Raw genomic sequence first — 22,520 nt, forward strand, 5'->3', positions numbered from 1 at the left:
ATGCAATGATGTGGAAGTTTCAAAATTCCATATTTTATTCAGAACAGAACATAGATGACATATCAAATGTTTAAACTGTGAAAATGTATCATTTAAAGAGAAAAATTAGGTGATTTTTAAATTTCATGACAACAACACATCTCAAAAAAGTTGGGACAAGGCCATGTTTCCCACTGTGAGACATCCCCTTTTCTCTTTACAACAGTCTGTAAACGTCTGGGGACTGAGGAGACAAGTTGCTCAAGTTTAGGGATAGGAATGTTAACCCATTCTTGTCTAATGTAGGATTCTAGTTGCTCAACTGTCTTAGGTCTTTTTTGTCGTATCTTCCGTTTTATGATGCGCCAAATGTTTTCTATGGGTGAAAGATCTGGACTGCAGGCTGGCCAGTTCAGTACCCGGACCCTTCTTCTACGCAGCCATGATGCTGTAATCGATGCAGTATGTGATTTGGCATTGTCTGGGAGCATATGTTGCTCTAGAACCTGGATATAGCTTTCAGCATTGATGGTGTCTTTCCAGATGTGTAAGCTACCCATGCCACACGCACTAATGCAACCCCATACCATCAGAGATGCAGGCTTCTGAACTGAGCGCTGATAACAACTTGGGTCGTCCTTCTCCTCTTTAGTCCGAATGACACGGCGTCCCTGATTTCCATAAAGAACTTCAAATTTTGATTCGTCTGACCACAGAACAGTTTTCCACTTTGCCACAGTCCATTTTAAATGAGCCTTGGCCCAGAGAAGACGTCCGCGCTTCTGGATCGTGTTTAGATACGGCTTCTTCTTTGAACTATAGAGTTTTAGCTGGCAACGGCGGATGGCACGGTGAATTGTGTTCACAGATAATGTTCTCTGGAAATATTCCTGAGCCCATTTTGTGATTTCCAATACAGAAGCATGCCTGTATGTGATGCAGTGCCGTCCAAGGGTCCGAAGATCACGGGCACCCAGTATGGTTTTCCGGCCTTGACCCTTACGCACAGAGATTCTTCCAGATTCTCTGAATCTTTTGATGATATTATGCACTGTAGATGATGATATGTTCAAACTCTTTGCAATTTTACACTGTCGAACTCCTTTCTGATATTGCTCCACTATTTGTTGGCGCAGAATTAGGGGGATTGGTGATCCTCTTCCCATCTTTACTTCTGAGAGCCGCTGCCACTCCAAGATGCTCTTTTTATACCCAGTCATGTTAATGACCTATTGCCAATTGACCTAATGAGTTGCAATTTGGTCCTCCAGCTGTTCCTTTTTTGTACCTTTAACTTTTCCAGCCTCTTATTGCCCCGTCCCAACTTTTTTGAGATGTGTTGCTGTCATGAAATTTCAAATGAGCCAATATTTGGCATGAAATTTCAAAATGTCTCACTTTCGACATTTGATATGTTGTCTATGTTCTATTGTGAATACAATATCAGTTTTTGAGATTTGTAAATGATTGCATTCCGTTTTTATTTACAATTTGTACTTTGTCCCAACTTTTTTGGAATCGGGGTTGTACATATATCAATTAGACCTTGCTCTTTTCACTGATTTAATTTGTTTTCTGGTAGACCTTGTCAGGTTTTTACTATAAGCATTCAAAATACAGATGCGACAAGCTTTTTTCCATTTTTGGGGGCCTATATATGAGACAAGTATAATTTTTGTCACAGATATAACATGTTTTCCTGATAGTACTATAACATGTCTCATATTTTAAAAAGAATCAGATGTCTGGTGTAGTTAAATCTGGAGATATAAGAAAGCCAAAAGTGCTACCATGGACAAATGCGCATTCCAGGAAGCCATATTCGGCATGCCATAAATCTGCAAATATGTCACATACAAAGCTCTCCGTCTGTGTACTGAGCCTTATTATATCAAAGAATCATGTGTGCAAATTTGAACCATTTAGTGTGAACAGTTCAAAAGTTATTAGCCATCAAACTATGAATGTTTGATTGTAACACTTGTTTTTATGCTAAATATGGGGCCACACCCCCTTTTTGAAGGCTTAATATCTCCGAAACTAGTGGAGATATTGGCCTAAAATTCTGCACAGCAGTTATTAGTAACAAGGACATTAAAATAAAAAAAATGAACAAAATCTGAGATGGTCAGTCGGGAACTGTCTCTAAAATCTGGTGAGTTGGCACAGAATTACTCTAGAATTAGAATGACATGCGACGTTTGACCTGGATGTTCATGTGGTTGCAACATCAATTTCCTGTTGAGATTTATTGGTAAACTACAAAATGAGAAATTAATACAAACAACAACAAATGATTAATAAAATGTGATCTACGAAAACACTTAGAAAGCGGGTAGAAAGTGGAACAGAAAGATTTTCTGACGCAGGTTAAACATTATCAGTTCATTTGTTTACAAACATTAGAATTACTTCCTCATTTACGTAAACACCCACATCCATATATTTGCATAAAATATATTTTGTACTAAATATAAGTCTATGTAAAACAAATTTTACATAAAAACTATGTTTTGTTAACTTCATACCACATACCGATTATGACCTCCGCCAAGGAGGTTATGTTTTCGGTAGCGTTGGTTTGTTTGTTGGTTTGTCTGTTAGCAACATTACGGAAAAAGTTATGAACGGATTGCTCTGAAATTTTTTCCAGAGGTGTGACTGGGCACAAGTAACATTTTGGCGGTGATCCGGATCACCTTCTGGATCCCGGATTTTTTTTAAAGGATTCTTGGCGGAGGTCTGCGCTCTCTGAGTGCTTTTCTAGTTATTTTATAAATAATCATCTGGGTGTCGATAATTGTGGAACGGTGTCGATAACTGTGGACAAAAGTGTCAATAATTGTGGAACGGTGTCATGTGATCTGATACGCTAAGTAATCGGGAATCAACTCGTTTTTTCCCCAGTGGAAGTTTGAATAACTATTCATGCACAATTTATGTATTGAAAGTCTTTTCTACTTTTGCAACGGCCAAAAGATCGTTAAGGTGTCGATAATTGTAGCCGCCGCTCTCTCTCTCTCTCTCTCTCTCTAGGTAAACAGACTACATACCTGTCCTCGACAGTGACAAGAGATGATTTACAATAATAACCCTTCGCTGCGTCCGTGAAAGTCTGCTCCTGATCTGCAATCTTGTAGCAGGAGTTTCCCTTCCTCTTCCACCCCTTTAATTACAAACACAGAGCACCAACGCTGGAGCACCACAGACAGATGCGACACAAACATGAGTCACTTACAAAGACACAGGAAACAGTTAATAAGCACTTTCGGTTACAATATGGTTACAAATCACAGTTCTTAAAGTGCATCTCATCTCATCTCATCTCATCTCATCTCATCTCATCTCATCTCATCTCATCTCATCTCATCTCATCTCATCTCATCTCATCTCATCTCATCTCATCTCATCTCATCTCATCTCATCTCATCTCATCATCTCTAGCCGCTTTATCCTGGAGCAAGATCAATGTAATTCTCCTGTTTTATATTAAACTTTTGGTCTGTCACATTCTGCATTCTGTGCAATTTTTTTTTTTATTTTACCTTGTGCAATACCAGAAAAATTCAGTTGAAATCAAAAGGCATTTGAGGTGAATTGGTCCGCCTCTGAAAAAACTTGGCATTTGGATTTCCCGGGAAACACTGATTTCCGTGACGTCGCGTGCGGGACGCCTCCTTCTGAATCCTACGTCAGCGCTGGTTTGTTTATGAGAAAATGACCTGGTGGTTTTCTGCAAATTTCTTCAACGTTATCGCGTGATTATTCAAACGGTTAACAGATGTATCGTAGGAGGGTGTAGCAACACCAATCTTGATGGGATTAGTACTCATCGTTTCCCAAAAGACCGGACAATGAGAGAGAAATGGGAGCGCTTGGTCTACACAGGCTGTGCACTGAAACCGTGCAAAGCTCACGCAGCCTGCTGGCGCTTCCGCAGGTGACGTCACGATTCTGGCTCCAGACTCCGTTGGGATTTTTCCAGACACGTTTTGTTATTTTATTTTTTTCTACTGGAGACAGATGGCCTTGTGCAAAATTACCCTTCTGGATGAGTGTGTAAACGGACATACTTTCATATAAAAAAAACCCACGAAATTGGTCCAGAATATGCACTTTAAGCAAGGTGTTACAGCCATTTATGCTTTTTATGTTTTGTTTACCAAAGATAATATTTTGGGCTGGACATGTGAATATGTTTTAGTTATTGTGGATGGACTAGTTGCTAGATTGTAGTGGATTATTATTTAGTTATGGCTTTTATGTTTGTGGCTTTAAGTATGTCGTACACCTGCGGGTGACGTCATGCGCCAAGTGACTTATAGCCGGGTCTTTAAGTTTGGCGGGGTGGATGGGAAATGGAGCCCGGTTTCTAACACTATTTTGACGTTGTGATAGCGATTTTTTCCAAAGTTTTCCACGGTGATGGCAAACAGTAGGCCTCGGCTCGGATTTCACGCATACCTTTGTTACGTTTTCACCATTTTTTACAATTCTTTTGTTTACCTTGGACTCTTTACTTAATTTTCATTCAGTTTTCGTTCATAACTTTTATCACACTGGACTCAATAAATGATTTTCTTAACCGTAACACGAGTATGCGTGAAATCCGAGCCGAGGCCTAGAGCCCTGCACTCCCGCGGGTGTCCCGTGGGACCCGCCGCAAAGCAGTGCGGCGCGGGACAAATTTTGAAAGCTCATTGCAGGCGCGGGCGTGCACATATGCGGCGCGGGTGGGAGCAGTGATAAGCTGCAGTCCCGCTAACTAAAAACGTGCTTGAAATAAAATTTATAAATTATTAATTTATGTCTATCATATATAATTTGTGCTGGATATTTTATTTGGCATTAATAAAAACATTTTAAGATGCCTAAATTTGCAGAGAAAGTCAGATTGAGTGTGAAATGGCATTTTAAACTTGCCATTGATCACCCTAAGGGGAAATTCTTTGATCACGCTAATGACTCACAGTTCACACCCAGCTAGCAAGAGGACCATGAGTGAAGTGATTTACTTGTTGAGTTAGTCTACAACTTTAATCAGAGAGACAGGTTACACAGTGACGGTATGCTTGACTCAATGCTATCCTAGAAATCTGTAATATGCAAATTTGGCCGCCTCTGATTGGACAGCCAAATTTGCATATTACAGGAAGGATTTCTGGGATAGCATTGAGTCAAGCCTACCGTCACTGTGTAACCTGTCTCTCTGATTAAAGTTGTAGACTAACGCAAGCAGAAAATCAATTCATTTCTTTTACTAGCTCTGCTTTGCAATAAAAAAAACAAAAACAAACGTTGGTACAAAGCAAGCCCATTCACTTTTTTATGCTGATCAGAGAATTACAATGGTTTCTCATGTGATAAAAATGTGTGATTTGCGATTAAATATTTTAATCGTTTGATAGCACTAATTATTATTAGTAGAGACACTACATGCTGAATTCAGAAACAAAGTAAACAATAACAAGCGTGAGCTGTAGATATTTATGCTCAAATCCACTCAAAGTAGGGGGCGGGGCACCATCACACCGTGTCAAGACAAGAACTTTCCTGAGAAATAACGCAGACGTCTGCATCATGCGGGATTTGCGGGCGGGAGTGGGACTGAAAATCATAATTCTTTGCGGGCGCGGGCGGGAGTGGGACTGCACAATGCGGGCGCGGGCGGGAGCGGGACTGAAAATCATAATTCTTTGCGGGCGCCGGCGGGAGTGGGACTGCACAATGCGGGCGCGGGCGGGAGCGGGACTGAAAATCATAATTCTTTGCGGGCGCGGGCGGGAGTGGGACTGCACAATGCGGGCGCGGGCGGGAGCGGGACTGAAAATCATAATTCTTTGCGGGCGCGAGCGGGAGTGGGACTGCACAATGCGGGCGCGGGCGGGAGCGGGACTGAAAAATCCGACCCGCGCAGACCTCTACCGAGGCCTAGTGTTTGCCATCACCGTGGAAAACTTTGGAAAAAATCGCTATCACACAAGGCTATTATGATCTCGGATCATAATGCAGTATCATTCGACAAACTGACAACTAGCAATCTTTGTAATATTCAATGGCGCCGTCTCTGTGGACTCCCAGCACTAACAGACACCCAGATGTTCACTCGAAAAACATGAGAAACTTGGGAATTTTGCTCAGAATCTTGTCTCGGTCAGGCACACGGTACGAAGGCCCCTGACTGTGTCCATCTGGTGTGAGGCAGCTAGTTGTTGGGGAAATGAGCATTTTTTTAGGGCTGGGCTCTGCCTTAGGGGTCAGAAGGAGAGAGCAGAACTCATCAAGCTGCCTGACTTTGTTTTCACAACTGCTCTTCATTTGGCCCTGATTGCAATGACCCTCATCTTACACACACACACACACACACACACACACACACACACACACATACTGCCTGTAACATAAACCAGCCTGAGATCATCTGGAGCCATCTGCCACCATTTACTTACTGCCTTTTATACCTCTCAAATGGTGATTTTAGTGTGTGTGTGTATAAGTGTACAAGCCTGCATGGAAATAGAATTTCTGCCAGCATGTGTCATAGTGTGTGCGTGTGTGTGTGTGTGTCTTTGCACTTCTGTCTGGATCCACACACTGTCTTCTTTTTTCCTCTGGGCATGTTTCCGCCCACGTCAGTTTGTCATTCTCCAACAATTTCGGTCACGAGGCTAATTCCTTGCCCAGTCAAAGTTCAGGCTCACACATGTCAACTATTGAATCAGACTATTGTTTCTCTCCTTCAGCCTGCTCTGGCATCACTCCTAACCCACTTTTGTTCTCTCTAAACCCTGCATCTGTACCAGTAACCACTCTGAACCGCTCTGCAAGTCAGTCAGAGTGTTTTCATGCACGCACACACACACACACACACACACACACACACACACACACAAATTTAAAATAGGCATGAATCAAGTTATACCGCTGCTGCTTTTTGTCTACCTCTGGGCAGCCTTCATCCCATTCTCCTGTTGCGTGTAGGGGTACAAGACCATTGGTACGACAAACTGCTGGATGCATCTTCTCACACTCCTCAAACGCCCAGTTAGCATTCTGCAATACACGGACATGCGCCAAAAATGTGACAAAGGTTAGAAAAGCAGCCTTGGGCCCAAAGGGTTGCTGGTTTGATTCCCTAGACAGGCAGGAAAATCCATGGCTGAAGTGCCTTTGAGCAAGGCACCTCACCCAGAACTGCTCCCCAGGCCCTGTGTGTGTGTGTGTGCGCTCGTTGTACGTCGCCCTGGATAAGAGTGTCCGCTAAATGCCTGTAATCCTAAAGCTACTGCTGGGTTTCACGTGACGTCACATCCGCCTCGTTAACTACTCAAAACTTTACCTGGTGGTCTACCGAAGCTCAGCTGACAAAGCGTTTGTACGGAGAAGGTGCGTTGCTCGCATGAAAAACGCCTTGTTCGAATCGATCAAACCGTGAAACTGATCAAAGTTCCTTCAGGGTTCCCGGTGAACTAATAAAACAGGCTGAACGAACACAGGATTTCACAAAAAGACGTGGAGAAAGGTGGCTTTTGAACCTCTCACTGAGATCGAAGGGAGCCGAGTCGAAGCCTGCTCGAGTTTGCAGTGATCACTTGGCGAAAGCTTTGCATTTCCCTCTCGGCTACGTCCTTAGTGTTTTATAAGTACTTTTCTTGCTACGTGTTGTTATTTTACGGTACTTTTTTTTTAATCACGAAGCGCTAAAGTCCCCAGCTGTTTCTTTGTTTCCTCCTCACAAAGTCCATACGCATGAAGGTCGCGACAAAATTCTTCCCCCACCGTACGGTTACAATGCGCCGTGATCACTTCTTCTCCGTCTTGTTTAACTAAAGCCTAGGTCACAACCGGATGTACGATTTTTTGGCCGTGCGATTTTTGGCGTTTCCCAAATCGCTGCGTTTTTTTTTTGTTCGTGGAGAAAGACGCGCGTTGGCGGTAAGTTTGTCTTGCAACCTGAAAAAACCGTAAGCGCCCGTAGAGTTTGTTTGACATGAGAAAGAACCTCTGCGGCCGGTCTGCGGCTCGAAAATCGGCACGTCACACGCGCGCCCTCCGTGCGTTTCTTGCGTTTTTTGCACGTAGACCGGCCGTAGGAGCACGTACGACCGGTTGTGACCGAGGCATAAGATCTGGGTCTTTAAAGGGGTTTCTGATGATCTTTGTGAATGATTTATCTGAGCGATAAGCGCCAACACAAGTCAGAATCAAGCCAACTGGTGTTTGTTTACACTTCAACTTGCAGCGCTTCGTTGTAAAGACGCGAACGAAAAGCTTAAAAAAAAAAATACACAGGCAAAAACAATCCAGGATTCATTGGGCAGCGACTTGATCCCGAGGTGCTTTACCCAGCCACGTACAAAAAAGTCGTAAGCCTCCATACTCTTCCACGTGTTTTGCGGTGTAGAAGGACGTCTGCAACACCAGATAGTTCGAGATGTCGGGGAACTCAACTGAAGGGTTGTTTTTGAGATCGTCTGACAAATCCTTCTTTCCCAGACTGTCGGGGTCGATTCCATTGCACATAGCAACCTTCTGAATAGATCTAAAGCCAGCAGCGGCTTCTAGATTACGAGCGTACTCTGATAACTTATCGCTAGTTGTTTGCACTACGGCGGCGGTTTAGACCACCAGCTATTTCACTTCCGGTAAAAACCGCTAAGAAAAGTCACGCGACTGAAACCCAGCAATTGTATTTCTAATTATAATCACTTAATTCATTAAACAAAATCGATTCATTGACACAATATACTCAAGTAACGTGAGTAGTTTTGTAAAGTCAAATCGATTCACACATTTGGAAAGATGCAGGTTTCAATTGTGTCAGAAAAAGCTGCTTTAAAATGAGACCTTGCAACCAGCTACTGTAACTGATTGAATTCTTGCGTTTTTCCATATTAAGCAGTGCATTTATCCTTCCAGCCATTACTGTCCAGCTCTGCCTACAGTGACCTGGACTAATTTACGATCTCATCAGATCCTGTCTACTTTCGGTGCATCCAGTAATAAAGAGACGCACCGGTGTTCGTGCTGACGTCTGACCTTTCTCAGCGGATCTCACCTTCCTGTCTGCAGCAACACACATGCGTTTGTCTTCATGGCGAGGAGAAGGCTGCTGCCGTTGCCAGGATGTAAGAGTGACAGGTGAGCCATCTGACCACTCAACTGCTGGAGAACCAGCCTCCATATATAAACCGATCCACACCTTCGAGTCAGAGGCTGGAACCCAAACAGACAATAAAGGCAAATTATGACAGTGCTTGAACACTCTGAACATGTGATATGAATCAAACGTTTCGGTTATAAGTTGTCGTGGAAAAATGACAAACGCCAACACCAGTCTCGTCCTGTTGCAAGGCAAAGAAGGTTTATTGCAGAAACGGACACATATACCCCTTATCCACCAAATCAGTTCCAGTGCTGGTGCTGGTTCACAACTCGTTCAACTTGCGAGCCAGCTGAGAACCAGTTTGCTTTTCCATAGCTCACGGTGCTAAGGGAAGACACGTCAGTTACGTCGCTGTATACATCAGTTACGTCGCTACGTTTGCATAAACCTTGGCGCGAATATCGAAGCAAAAACAACATGGAAGAAGCAGCAGCAGCAACAACAATAATAATAATAATAATAATGGATGACTTCGCGTTTGTACAGCTGCTGCTTCTCGTCGCTTAAAAATGGCAACCTTTCGTGGTCTTGCTATTGTTGTTGGTCTTAACAACTCCGCCCCCCCCCCCCCCGCTGATGTAAGCGGTTCTTTCCTCTGGCCCAGCAGAGAGTTGGTGCTAGCCTGGAACCGGTTTTTCTGGCCCCAGAGCCAGTTCTTTGTCAGTGGAAACAGAAAACCCGGTTCCAAACTAAGCACTGGCCCCGAACCAGCCCTGGAACTGCTTTGGTGGAAAAGGGGCAATAGTGATGAGGGTTCGGCACACCACTCATACCGTCCCTTTGTTCTCAAATCTACAGTCCTGCTCGCCATTATTGGCACCCCTTCATTTTTTGCATAACCTGTACAATATCTTCAGAAATAAATGGAAATGGGGGCGTCGTGGCTCAGGTGGATAAGGCGCCATACCATAAATCCGGGGACCTGGGTTCGATTCTGGCCCGAGGTCATTTCCCGATCCTTCCCCGTCTCTCTCTCCCGCTCATTTCCTGTCTCTACACTGTCCTATCCAATAAAGGTGAAAAAAGCACAAAAAAATATCTTAAGATGGAAATGTACCAAATTTATATCATGAGGATCTTTTAATTGGAGGTCCAAAGTAATTTAACAAAGAACATTGTTTTTTCAACTTCTCATCTCATCTCATTATCTCTAGCCGCTTTATCCTTCTACAGAGTCGCAGGCAAGCTGGAGCCTATCCCAGCTGACTATGGGCGAAAGGCAGGGTACACCCTGGACAAGTCGCCAGGTCATCACAGGGCTGACACATAGACACAGACAACCATTCACACTCACATTCACACCTACGGTCAATTTAGAGTCACCAGTTAACCTAACCTGCATGTCTTTGGACTGTGGGGGAAACCGGAGCACCCGGAGGAAACCCACGCGGACACGGGGAGAACATGCAAACTCCGCACAGAAAGGCCCTCGCCGGCCCCGGGGCTCGAACCCAGGACCTTCTTGCTGTGAGGCGACAGCGCTAACCACTACACCACCGTGCCGCCGTTTTTTCAACTTACTGTACATATTGTAATTTCAAAGAAGAAACAGAAAAAAAACCCCACCATGTGCAGCAATAACGGCACCCCTCTATAATATTTGGTTGCACACCCTTTGGCAGTGATGACAGCCTCCGAACGTTCCTTGTAGCCATCTATAAGCTTCTTGCACTTCTCAGCTGGTATTTTCTCCCACTCTTCCTTTGCAATTTGTTCAAGCTCTTGAATGTTTGCAGGGTTCTTTTACCTAGGGTGACCAGATTTCCCGAGTCTGAAACCGGGACACTTTTGCGTGCGACCATGCTCGTGCACGCACACCTTTTTTTTACGTAAACGTGACACTCAGAGAGGTGCTCTTATCATTTTGTTGAAGCTCACATTTATCAACATCTCACATGAAATAAAACAAACAGGCATTTTGTTATCTAGTAGCATAGTGGTATACAGATCAGTTAAATTATGGTCAGACAGCAGATTTTGTAATGGCTGAGAATAGGCCAGGCTATGTCCATAGGCCAAATTTAAACTGATTTATTTCACCTGTTTGTGAGAACACCAAGAAGAATGCATATGCACATGTAGGCTATATCTCTAAAATTGTATGCACTATAGCATGAACTTAAAAAGTAGATATGTGACCTCAACATAGCCTAGGTCAGAATCAACCTTACTAACCATTCCCCACAACTGAATGAATAAAGCAAGAAGATGTGCACAAAAGTGAACACTTTAATGGAAGGTGCAACAAGCTGTTCAACACAGCAATATGGCCAAACTGTCAGAATGGTATGTTAAACAGAAACAAAAAAGAGACAAGTGATTTGAGAATATATACTACGGAAGCCGAGAGAGGCCCTTCATATAATCCTTTTTTTATTCACCTTGTTATCCCGAGATAACGACATAATTAATTCAGGATCTCGAGAAAACAACACAACTAATTCGAGATCTCGAGAAAACAAAACAATTATTCCGTGATCTCGAGTAAACAGCTGAGAAATGGTTCATTCAGGTGCGCCAAGAGACTTGTGATATGCGACTTTGGGGCTATTTCTCATTCTGTATAGACGCAACTTTGGTCATTAGAATGTCTGGAATAATCGATCACCTAATAAGGCAATATTTTGATCAGGGGTTGACACAGGGAGAGATTGCATTAAGTCTTTTAATAAGGGATAATTTCAAAATTAGTCCGCGGCACCTCCGCAGAAGACTGGCCCGGCTTCGTCTCTACCGACGGAGATACAGTGATCCAGCTGAGATCATGAAATAACGGTTTTGTTTTCTTGAGATCACGGAATAACGGTTTTGTTTTCTCGAGATCCTGAATTAATTATGTCGTTATATCGGGATAACAAGGTGAATAAAAAAAGATTATATGAAGGGCCTCTCGCGGCTTCCGTAAATATACACTCAAACAAAACAGCAGTAAAGGAGGAGAGGGGCGGCAGCCCGAGGAAAGCCCCCACAGGAGCACACAGCATTTGCAACATAGGCTACCCAACTCAGTACAAGAACAAAGCACTTACAGTGTGTGCAGTTGGCTTCATGCGCATTGTTCTGCACCTCTCGGAGGAAGGGGTAGGTGCCCTGTAAATCTTTAGAAAAGGTACATTTTCTTTTCGGCATAATTGCTGCGGCATTACTGCTGCTAGCTGCTAGACAAAGAACATTCGCGCCAGTTAATGTTTATTTTATTGTTGCATGGCAACACGTTCTGTTGTGTGGAATAATGTGGCTAAATAAACACCCATGCCACAGGGCCAGGGGGCAGTAACCAGGAAAGTTTGCGATTCCTGTCAATTCATCAAAATAGTAAATGCAGACATTTCTCCGCTAATGATTCCCACGCTGCTCAGTCGCAAACGTCGCGAGTGGCGAAAACCGGGACATATCCGTGTCCCGACAGACTTTTGTCGGGACTCGGGACACACAACCCCAAATCGGGACTGTCCCGGTAAAACCGGGACGTCTGGTCACCCTACTTTTACCCAATGGCAGATTTCAGCTCACCCCAAAGATTTTTGATGATCTGGAAATGATCTGGAAAAACTTATACATGCCTTCATCTCTAGTAGGGTTGATTACTGCAATGGCCTTTTCACAGGCCTGCCAAAAAAGACCATCAAACGACTTCAGGTGATTCAAAATGCAGCGGCTAGGGTTCTCACACGAACAAAAAGAACAGAGCACATTACTCCAATTCTAAGGTCCCTTCACTGGCTTCCAGTAAGCTACAGAATTGACTTTAAAGCATTGCTGCTGGTGTACAAATCTCTAAATGGTACAGGGCCCAATTACCTCTCTGATATGTTGCAGCGGCCTAACCCAATCAGATCTACCAGATCGCAACAGCAAAATTTACTGGTAAAACCTGTTGTTAAAACAAAGTGTGGTGAAGCAGCTTTTAGCTACTATGCAGTACAGCTATGGAACCAACTGCCAGAGGACATCAAAAATGCTCCTGCTGTTGGCAGCTTCAAATCTAGACTAAAGACCAGGCTGTTCTCAGATGCTGATAAATATCATCATCTTTACATGTTTTAAACTTTACTTAACTTTTATTCCATTTTATTCTGTTGTTTACTGAACTTTTACTTCATTTTATTACTTTATTTCTACTATTGTTTAATTCTTATATTATTTTTATTTTTCTCTCTTGTTCCCCCTTTATTTTATGTAATTTTATTTTCTATTGTTTACTGTTTTGCCTTTACCTCTGTAAAGCACATTCACCTGCCACTGTGTATGAAATGCGGTATATAAATAAACTTGCCTTGCCTTTTGATTGGATTGAGATCATTTTAACCCTTTGATGCAAAACATGGGTCAAAAGTGACCCGGCTGAGTTTTTATCTTCTATATCTTTGCAATAAATTAATCCCATCATTCAGTATTCAAGGTATTCCTCAATTAACTTGTTTTCGAGGGGCGGCACGGTGGTGTAGTGGTTAGCGCTGTCGCCTCACAGCAAGAAGGTCCGGGTTCGAGCCCCGTGGCCAGCGAGGGCCTTTCTGTGCGGAGTTTGCATGTTCTCCCCGTGTCCGCGTGGGTTTCCTCCGGGTGCTCCGGTTTCCCCCACAGTCCAAAGACATGCAGGTTAGGTTAACTGGTGACTCTAAATTGACCGTAGGTGTGAATGGTTGTCTGTGTCTATGTGTCAGCCCTGCGATGACCTGGCGACTTGTCCAGAGTGTACCCCGCCTTTCGCCCGTAGTCAGCTGGGATAGGCTCCAGCTTGCCTGCGACCCTGTAGAACAGGATAAAGCGGCTACAGATAATGAGATGAGACCTGTTTTTGATCATCATACATCCTTATTTTATTTTTTCCTTTCTTACTTTTTGAATAAAAACCCTTTTTGTATCACTAATGCACAACATGGGTCAAAAACGACCTGCATTCACTTTCCAGGTTATTTCATGTATGGCTGAGTGTTTCTATGATATACTTTTTAAATAAATTCATTTTGTCGTTTACTTTTCCAAATATGCAGTAAATATCTTGTTTTTGTTTAGCGCAAATCATCATTTTTATTTTTCCTTTCTTAAGTTATGAACAAGCACAGCTTTTGTAATTCTGCATCAAGTTTACACACATGGGTCAGAACCGAGCCGCATGCATTTACTCCAGCGTTTGGTGGGAACTGTGAATTGTGCTTGTGTCAGACATTTCACAGCTCAGCACAGCGCCCTTTGCCCATCTCATACATGCAAGTAATGTTTTTCAATTGTTCTAACATTACCTTAGAAAAAAATTGATTATGTTTAGGTTCCCTTGAGAGTGAGTAGATTACTTGTCAGAAAGTTACAAGTAATTACTATTAGCTACCGAGCTGTTGACATATTCTACTTTAGTTAGCTAATTTTATTGTAGTTGGCTTAGCTAACGACATAGTTAATAAATAAATAACTGGCCCCATTCACTGCTAAAGTAATTACTTGAAACAAATTATTATTACAGTATTAAGACATTTAATTTTAAATCACACTTGGATGACCCATGTGTAGTAATATAAAAAGCATTTTTGTTCATAAAGTAGGAAAGAAAAAATTAAATTAATGATTTGTGGTAATTAAAAACAAGATATTTAAAGAATACTTGGAATATTCAATCATAAAATAAATTGATTTCAAAAGATAGAGCAAAGAAAAACTCAGTCAGCATGAAATAACCTGGAAAATGAATGCGGGTCATTTTTGACCCATGTTGTGCATTAGAAGGGGTATGCATATGTTTTGCATCAAAGGGTTAAAACAGTCCATTTTTTCCTTTTCAACTATTCCTGCGTGCTTTTGGATGTGTGCTTTGGGTCTTTGTCTTGCTGGAGGACCCATGATCTTCGACCCAAACCAAGTTTTCTTACACTGGGGAGGACATTTCGCTCTAAAATCGCTTGATAATTCTCTGATTTCATGATTCCTGTGATACAGTCAAGGCCTGCAGTAGCAGATGCAGCAAAGCAGCCCCACAGCATGATGGATCCTCCACCATGCTTAACTGTTGGTAGGGTGTTCTTTTCCTTGTAGGCTTCATTGCGCCATCTGTAAACAAACTGTTGGTGTGCATTGCCAAAAAGCTCTATTTTTGTTTCATCTGTCCACAGACCATTTTCCCAGAAGGATTGCGGTTTGTCCAGGTACTCTTTGGCAAAGATCAGTCGTTCCTTTTTCTGTGTTTGATGTTTGTTTGAGTGTTTTGTCTGCCGGTTGTGGTGTTGCTCCGGACCCAGTTTTGGGTGTCGGTTTCCTCCAGGCCTTGGTTCGCCGTGGGTGATGCCTGTGCTCCCAGCTATGGACTGCAGTGAGCTCGTTGCTCATTTTAACATCATGGTTGTCCAGCGCTCTGTGCTTTAATGATTGGCATGATGTTCTGAGCGATGTTGCTTGGTGGCGTCGCACCAGCTGTGCAGGCGGTTTGGGACGTACCAGCACTCTGCATGGCGGTGCTTCTGTGCTCGCTTTGTGGATCCATGGCGTGGTGTTCGAGCGATGTTGCTGGCGGCGGCACGGCGGCTGTGCTGGAGATGTGGGACTTGTTTTTGTGCGCCTTTTGGTGGGACTATGGCCGCTACACCACTGGAATGATATCCTGACCTCTATTTGGTGGACTTTTTTTTTCCCTGCTTATTATTGTAAAGCGACCTTGGGTTTTGAGACCTTTTGGGTTTCCGGGGGGCGGCACGGTGGTGTAGTGGTTAGCGCTGTCGCCTCACAGCAAGAAGGTCCGGGTTCGAGCCCCGTGGCCGGCAAGGGCCTTTCTGTGCGGAGTTTGCATGTTCTCCCCGTGTCCGCGTGGGTTTCCTCCGGGTGCTCCGGTTTCCCCCACAGTCCAAAGACATGCAGGTTAGGTTAACTGGTGACTCTAAATTGACCGTAGGTGTGAATGTGAGTGTGAATGGTTGTCTGTGTCTATGTGTCAGCCCTGTGATGACCTGGCGACTTGTCCAGGGTGTACCCCGCCTTTCGCCCGTAGTCAGCTGGGATAGGCTCCAGCTTGCCTGCGACCCTGTAGAACAGGATAAAGCGGCTAGAGATGATGAGATGAGATGTCTTTTCTTCAGCAATGGTGCCTTCCTTGGCCTTCGCCCGTAAAGCCCTGTTTGGTTTAGTGTGCTGCGTATGGTACTTGTTGAAATCATGACCCCAGACTGTTCCAGGTTGGCCTTCAGGTCTTTGGATGTTTGACGTGGTGTTTTTTCCACCATTCGCACCAACCTTCGAAGACTTCTCTCATCAACCCCCCCCCCCGTCCAGGGAGGCTCTTGACCGTTCCATGCTTGGCAAACTTCTTAATAACATTACACACTGTTGAAACAGGGATACCAAGGTCTTTGGAGATGGCCTTATACCCTTTGGAGGTCTTGTGTATGCTAATAATAGCTCTTCTGATGTCCTCAGACAGCTCCTTTGTCTTCACCATTGTGACAAAGGAGCAGGGAATAACAGGTGGCTTTTTAAAACACGGAAGTCATCATTCATTAGCTAATTCATGTCACATGGGCACAGACAATTTATCACAGGTGATTCTCATTTGTGATTTACCACAGGTGAGTCGTAATGTGTTTCCATACTGATTTACAGCAAAGGGTGCCAATATCAGTGACACAGCAAGCTTTAAGTTTTTCTATTTTCCCCCCTCATTGTTTATTGTTTTAAATTGTTGTTTATCATTTGCTCTTTTGTATCAAACACAAGTTCTCTATAGAAAAACGTTGTTCCACTTGATTCATTTTTTTCAGGAGATATTCCACATTATGTACTTAAACTTCACGGGTGCCAATAATGGTGAGCAGGACTGTATATACTAGTGCATCTCAAAAAATTAGAATATTGTGAAAAAGTTCAATATTTTCCATCAGTTATTTAAGAAAGTGAAAATGTTATATATTATAGACTCATTACACATAAACTAAAATGTTTCAAGCATTTTTCTATTTTAATTTTAATCAGTATGGCATACAATACAAAAACATAAAAAACATCTCAAAATATTAGAATATTTCATTTCGAGTTTGAGTAAAACAGTATGAACACAGTGTATCTCTCGGTCTAGTTCAGTACACACAACCACAATCATGGGGAAGACTGCTGACTTGACTGTTGTCCAGAAGATGATCACTGATGCCCTCCACAAGGAGGGTAAGCCACAAAAGGTCATTGCTGAAAAGGGTGGCTGGAAAAGGTGCACAAGCAACAGGGATGGCCGCAGTCTTGAGAGGATTGTCAAGAAAAGTTGATTCAAGAACTTGGGAGAGCTTCACAAGGAGTGGACTGAGGCTGGGGTCAGTGTATCAAGACTCATCACGAACAGACATCTTCAAGAAAGGGTATACAACTTTCACATTCCTAATATCAAGCTACTCCTGAGCCAGAGACAATGTCAGAAGTGTCTTATCTGGGCTAAGGAGAGAAAGAAATGGACTGTTGTTCAGTGGTCCAAAGTCCTCTTTTCAGATGAAAGTACATTTTGCATTTAATTTGGAAATCACGGTTCTAGAGTCTGGAGGAAGAGTGGAGAGGCACAGGATCCAAGGTGTTTGAAGCCCAGTGTGAAGTTTCCACAGTCTGTGATGATTTGGGGTGCCATGTCATCTGCTGGTGTTGGTCCACTGTATTTTATCAAGTCCAAAGTCAACACAGCCATCTACCAGGAGATTTTAGAGCACTTCATGCTTCCATCTGCTGACGAGCTTTTTGGAGATGCTGATTTCCTTTTCCAGCAGGACTTAGCACCTACCCACAGTGCCAAAACTACTACCAAATGGTTTGCTGACCATGATATTACTGTGTTTGATTGGCCAGCCAACTTGCCTGACCTGAACCCTATAGAGAATCTATGGGGTATTGTCAAGAGGAAGATGAGAAACACCCGACCCAAAAATACAGATACGCTGAAGGCCACTATCAAAGCAACCTGGGCTTCAATAACACCTCAGCAGTGCCACAGACTGATCACCTCCATGCCACACCGCACTGATACAGTAATTCATGGTAAAGGAGCCCCAACCAAGTATTGAGTGTATAAATGAATATACTTTTCAGAAGTTGGACATTTCTGTATTGTAAATCCTTTTTTTGATTGATCTTAGGGAATATTCTAATAATTTGAGATACTGGATTTCTGATTTTCATGAGCTATAAGCCATAATCATCAAAATTAAAACAAAAAAGGCTTTAAATATTTCACTTTACATGTAATGAATATAGAATATATGAAAGTTTACCTTTTTGAATTAAATTATGAAAAAAAGGAACTTTTTCATGGTATTCTAATTTTTTGAGATGCACTAGTATACTCCTTACTAGACAAAAGGGAGACACATATTGCATTACATCTACCGCATTACATGCCCTCTCAAGCTGGTTGGTTCTTCTCTAATCGCTGGCTTGCTACGCAACGAGCATGATAAGATGAACGTGTTTCGGTACAGAACATTCCAAGTCGTTAGTCCTTGAAGAGGCAACACTCAGTGAAAAGGAAAATTACAAAACAGTCTGACGCTAAAATTTACTCTACAAAGTAAGCATGCTTGAGCAACACTTTCGGTCGTGTTATAGTCATGTGTTAAAAGTAATCTTTGTAGCTTTATTATCATATAAACCTGAACAACAGCTGAAACAGTGACTCTACTTACTCAGAGTAAAAGAACACGGAACATTCAGGCTAACCGTTAATAAGGAGCGCGAGCAGTAGCTCCTGTTCAGAGAGGGAGAGGATGCTGGTCAGTTGTCCCCCGAGAGCCTTGCATGTATTAACGGAGTTGTCCCAGCTCCCCTTCTCATCCACATAGCGATAACAGAAGCCATTGTGATCGATCCAGCCGTCTGGACACACAGTGTTCTTATACTGCCAGTTATCTGAATCAGGAAGTAGCACGTTAGAAGCTGAAATAAAAAAAACCCTTTTTGTTTCTGCAGTGTAAATATGTGAATGTATGTCATGCAGAAATTCAGACTGCAGGTGGCCCACAGCTGTGAAACCCTCTAGAACATTCAAATCCAAATTCTACACCATGACAAAAGGATGAATTCTGACTCACTAATATCGAGGAGTTATATTTACAGATGACAAAACTCAGGACAATTTAGAAACTTCCTTGAAAGCTGCCATACATAACAGGAGTGTGACTGCAATATCAAAAAGCACTGAACTTTCACATGCAGAAATAACATGTACCACTTTGTGATTAATAACAGATGAGTGGTTTGATTCACAGGGACAGATGTGCACATATTTATTACTGGATTTTTGTTTGAAGTATGGATAAATTGGTCTGACATGGATCGTTGGATGGATGGATGAAAGTTTGAATGGATGAATATATGGGTGAATGGATGGATGAATATACAACTGAATGCCTGGATGGATGACTGGCTGGCTGACTGAATGGATGGATGGCTCTGATACGGAGTCCTCAGTATAAAGATGAATTTGCTGCGTATGAATGTACAACTGGATGGATCTAATGTGGATAATTGGCTGTATAGATGAATGTGATGTGTATGGATCGCTCTAATGTGGACAATCCAACAGTTGGATAATTGGATGGATGGATGGATGGATGGATGGATGGATGGATGGATAAATGGGCCTGATGTGGATGGAAGGATGGATGGATGGGCTTGATGTGGATGGATCAATGAATGGATAAACGGGCCTGATATGGATGGATGGATAAATATATGGATGAATGAAGGTATCTGGTATGGTTGGCTCTTTAGAAAAATGGATTGATAGAAGGAAAAATAAAAGGACAGAGGTATGTGATGAGGACGGTTGTGTGCATTGATGGATGGATGGATGGATGGATGGATGGATGGAGGTATCTGATGTGGCTGGTTGGTTAGATAAATGGTCTGATAGAAGGAAAAATAAAAGGATAAAGGTATCTGATATAGATGGATGGATGGATGGATGGATGGATGGATAGATAAATGGGCTTGATGTGGATGGATGGATGGATGGATGGATGGATGGGCCTGATATGGATGAAGGGATGGCCCTGATGTGGATGGATGGATGGATGGATGGATGGGCTTGATAAATGGGCCTGATGTGGAGGAATGGATGGATGGGCTTGATGTGGATGGTTGGATGGATGGATGGATGGATGGATGAAGTTATCTGGTATGGTTGGTTGGTTAGATAAATGGATTGCTAAAAGGAAAAATAAAAGGATAGAGGTATCTGATATAGATGGATGGATGGATGGATGGATGGATAAATGGGCTTGATGTGGATGGATGGATGGATGGATGGATGGATGGATGGACCTGATATGGATGAAGGGATGGCCCTGATGTGGATGGATGGATGGATGGATGGATGGGCTTGATAAATGGGCCTGATGTGGAGGAATGGATGGATGGGCTTGATGTGGATGGATGGATGGATGGATGGATGGATAAGGATGAATGAAGTTATCTGGTATGGTTGGTTGGTTGGTTGGTTGGTTGGTTAGATAAATGGATTGCTAAAAGGAAAAATAAAAGGATAGAGGTATCTGATATAGATGGATGGATGATGGATGGATAAATGGGCTTGATGTGGATGGATGGATGGATGGATGGATGGATGGGCCTGATGTGGATGGATGGATGGATGGATGGATGGGCTTGATGTGGATGGATGGATGGATGGATGGATAAATGGGCTTGATGTGGATGGATGGATGGATGGATGGATGGATGGATGGATGGATGGGCCTGATGTGGATGGATGGATGGATGGATGGATGGATGGATGGATGGATGGATGGATGGATGGATGGGCTTGATAAATGGGCCTGATGTGGAGGAATGGATGGATGGACTTGATATGGATGGATGGATGGATGGATGGATGGATGGGCCTGATATGGATGGATGGATGGATGGATGGATGGATGGATGGATGGATGGATGGATGGATGGGCCTGATATGGATGAAGGGATGGGCCTGATGTGGATGGATGGATGGGCTTGATAAATGGGCCTGATGTGGAGGAATGGATGGATGGACTTGATGTGGATTGTTGGATGGATGGATGGATGGATGGATGGATGGATGGATGAATGAAGTTATCTGGTATGGTTGGTTGGTTAGATAAATGGATTGCTAAAAGGAAAAATAAAAGGATAGAGGTATCTGATATAGATGGATGGATGGATGGATGATGGATGGATAAATGGGCTTGATGTGGATGGATGGATGGATGGATGGATGGACCTGATATGGATGAAGGGATGGCCCTGATGTGGATGGATGGATGGGCTTGATAAATGGGCCTGATGTGGAGGAATGGATGGATGGACTTGATGTGGATTGGTGGATGGATGGATGGATGGATGGATGGATGGATGGATAAATATATGGATGGATGAAGTTATCTGGTATGGTTGGTTGGTTAGATAAATGGATTGCTAAAAGGAAAAATAAAAGGATAGAGGTATCTGATGAGGATGGGTGGATGGTGACATAGACGGATGGATAAATCAGGCTTCTTACCAATAGGCTCGGCTCTCCTGCTAACATTGGGGGTTTTCTTGCAAATGTAAGGCAAAGCAGAATCGCAGGACAAGCTCTGCCAGTGCCCTGCGCCCAGAGCGGAGTTAAACACCCCACACAGCTGGTTCTGCCGCACCACGAGCGACGTCATGTCTGGCCACAAAAGGAGAGTGGAAAGAGGGCTATATGAATTATAGTGTACACAACCATTTAGGTCATTCAGTTGCTACAACATTAATTACAGTTGGGAATTGGAAAATAATTAACCCTTAGATGCACTGCTTTTCTGCATCGATCCAAAAAATATCAGAATCAGACTTTTACATAAGGCTGTGTGCGAAAGTTTTAATAGACAAACATCAGCAATACAGAATATCTAGGATTACTTTCGAGGATCCCGTTTGGTGCAACAGAAATGTGTTCACCCTGTGTTCAGGAGATCACAAGTTCAAATCCTGAGCTGTCAGGTGTCCATGACATCAAGACTGTCTTTGTAGGAGGCATGGGATTACTCCCTGTATCAATCACAGTGACCATCTCGGGGCATCTGTCACCCACTTCATATTTGTAGGAAAGGGCAGTTAGTGCTTTCCTTTGAGAGTATTTCATCTTTAATGTTTCACGTTAATTCAGATTTAGCAAGATTATGCGACCTGTGACCCAAAATGCACCATTTTCAAATCAGAAATAATGCACACACATATTCCACTACACAGAGTACAACATACCGTAAAAGCAGGTTCATAGTGCTTCACAAAATCTGTATGAGCTTCAGCTTGGGTAGTGAAAAAAAAACTTTCAATAAGCTGTTTACCTTCTTAAAAAAAGAAGAAGGAAAGAACACAGTGGTCATGCTAGGAAAAAAAATGTCATGACCTTGGAGAAAAG

The 22,520-nt window shown here is 43.0% G+C and overlaps 1 protein-coding gene across 2 annotated transcripts in view; it reads right to left on the bottom strand.

The window, feature by feature from the left end:
- The window catches only part of pla2r1 (phospholipase A2 receptor 1), an 84,589-nt gene that overhangs the window by 31,530 nt on the left and 30,539 nt on the right, over positions 1-22,520 (bottom strand). Inside the window, exons 6-10 of one of the 2 annotated variants that reach the window (XM_060941731.1) lie at positions 21,633-21,785; positions 18,815-19,003; positions 9,038-9,195; positions 6,922-7,032; positions 3,033-3,145 (exon numbers count right to left, since the gene is read on the bottom strand). In XM_060941731.1, the coding sequence (XP_060797714.1) occupies positions 3,033-3,145; positions 6,922-7,032; positions 9,038-9,195; positions 18,815-19,003; positions 21,633-21,785 (724 nt within the window). Of the gene's footprint in view, positions 1-3,032; positions 3,146-6,921; positions 7,033-9,037; positions 9,196-18,814; positions 19,031-21,632; positions 21,786-22,520 lie in introns of both variants that reach the window. The other variant, XM_060941730.1, reaches the window with a different exon arrangement.

This window comes from Neoarius graeffei, chromosome 15 (genome assembly GCF_027579695.1).
Source record: "Neoarius graeffei isolate fNeoGra1 chromosome 15, fNeoGra1.pri, whole genome shotgun sequence".
Classification (NCBI taxonomy): domain Eukaryota; kingdom Metazoa; phylum Chordata; class Actinopteri; order Siluriformes; family Ariidae; genus Neoarius; species Neoarius graeffei.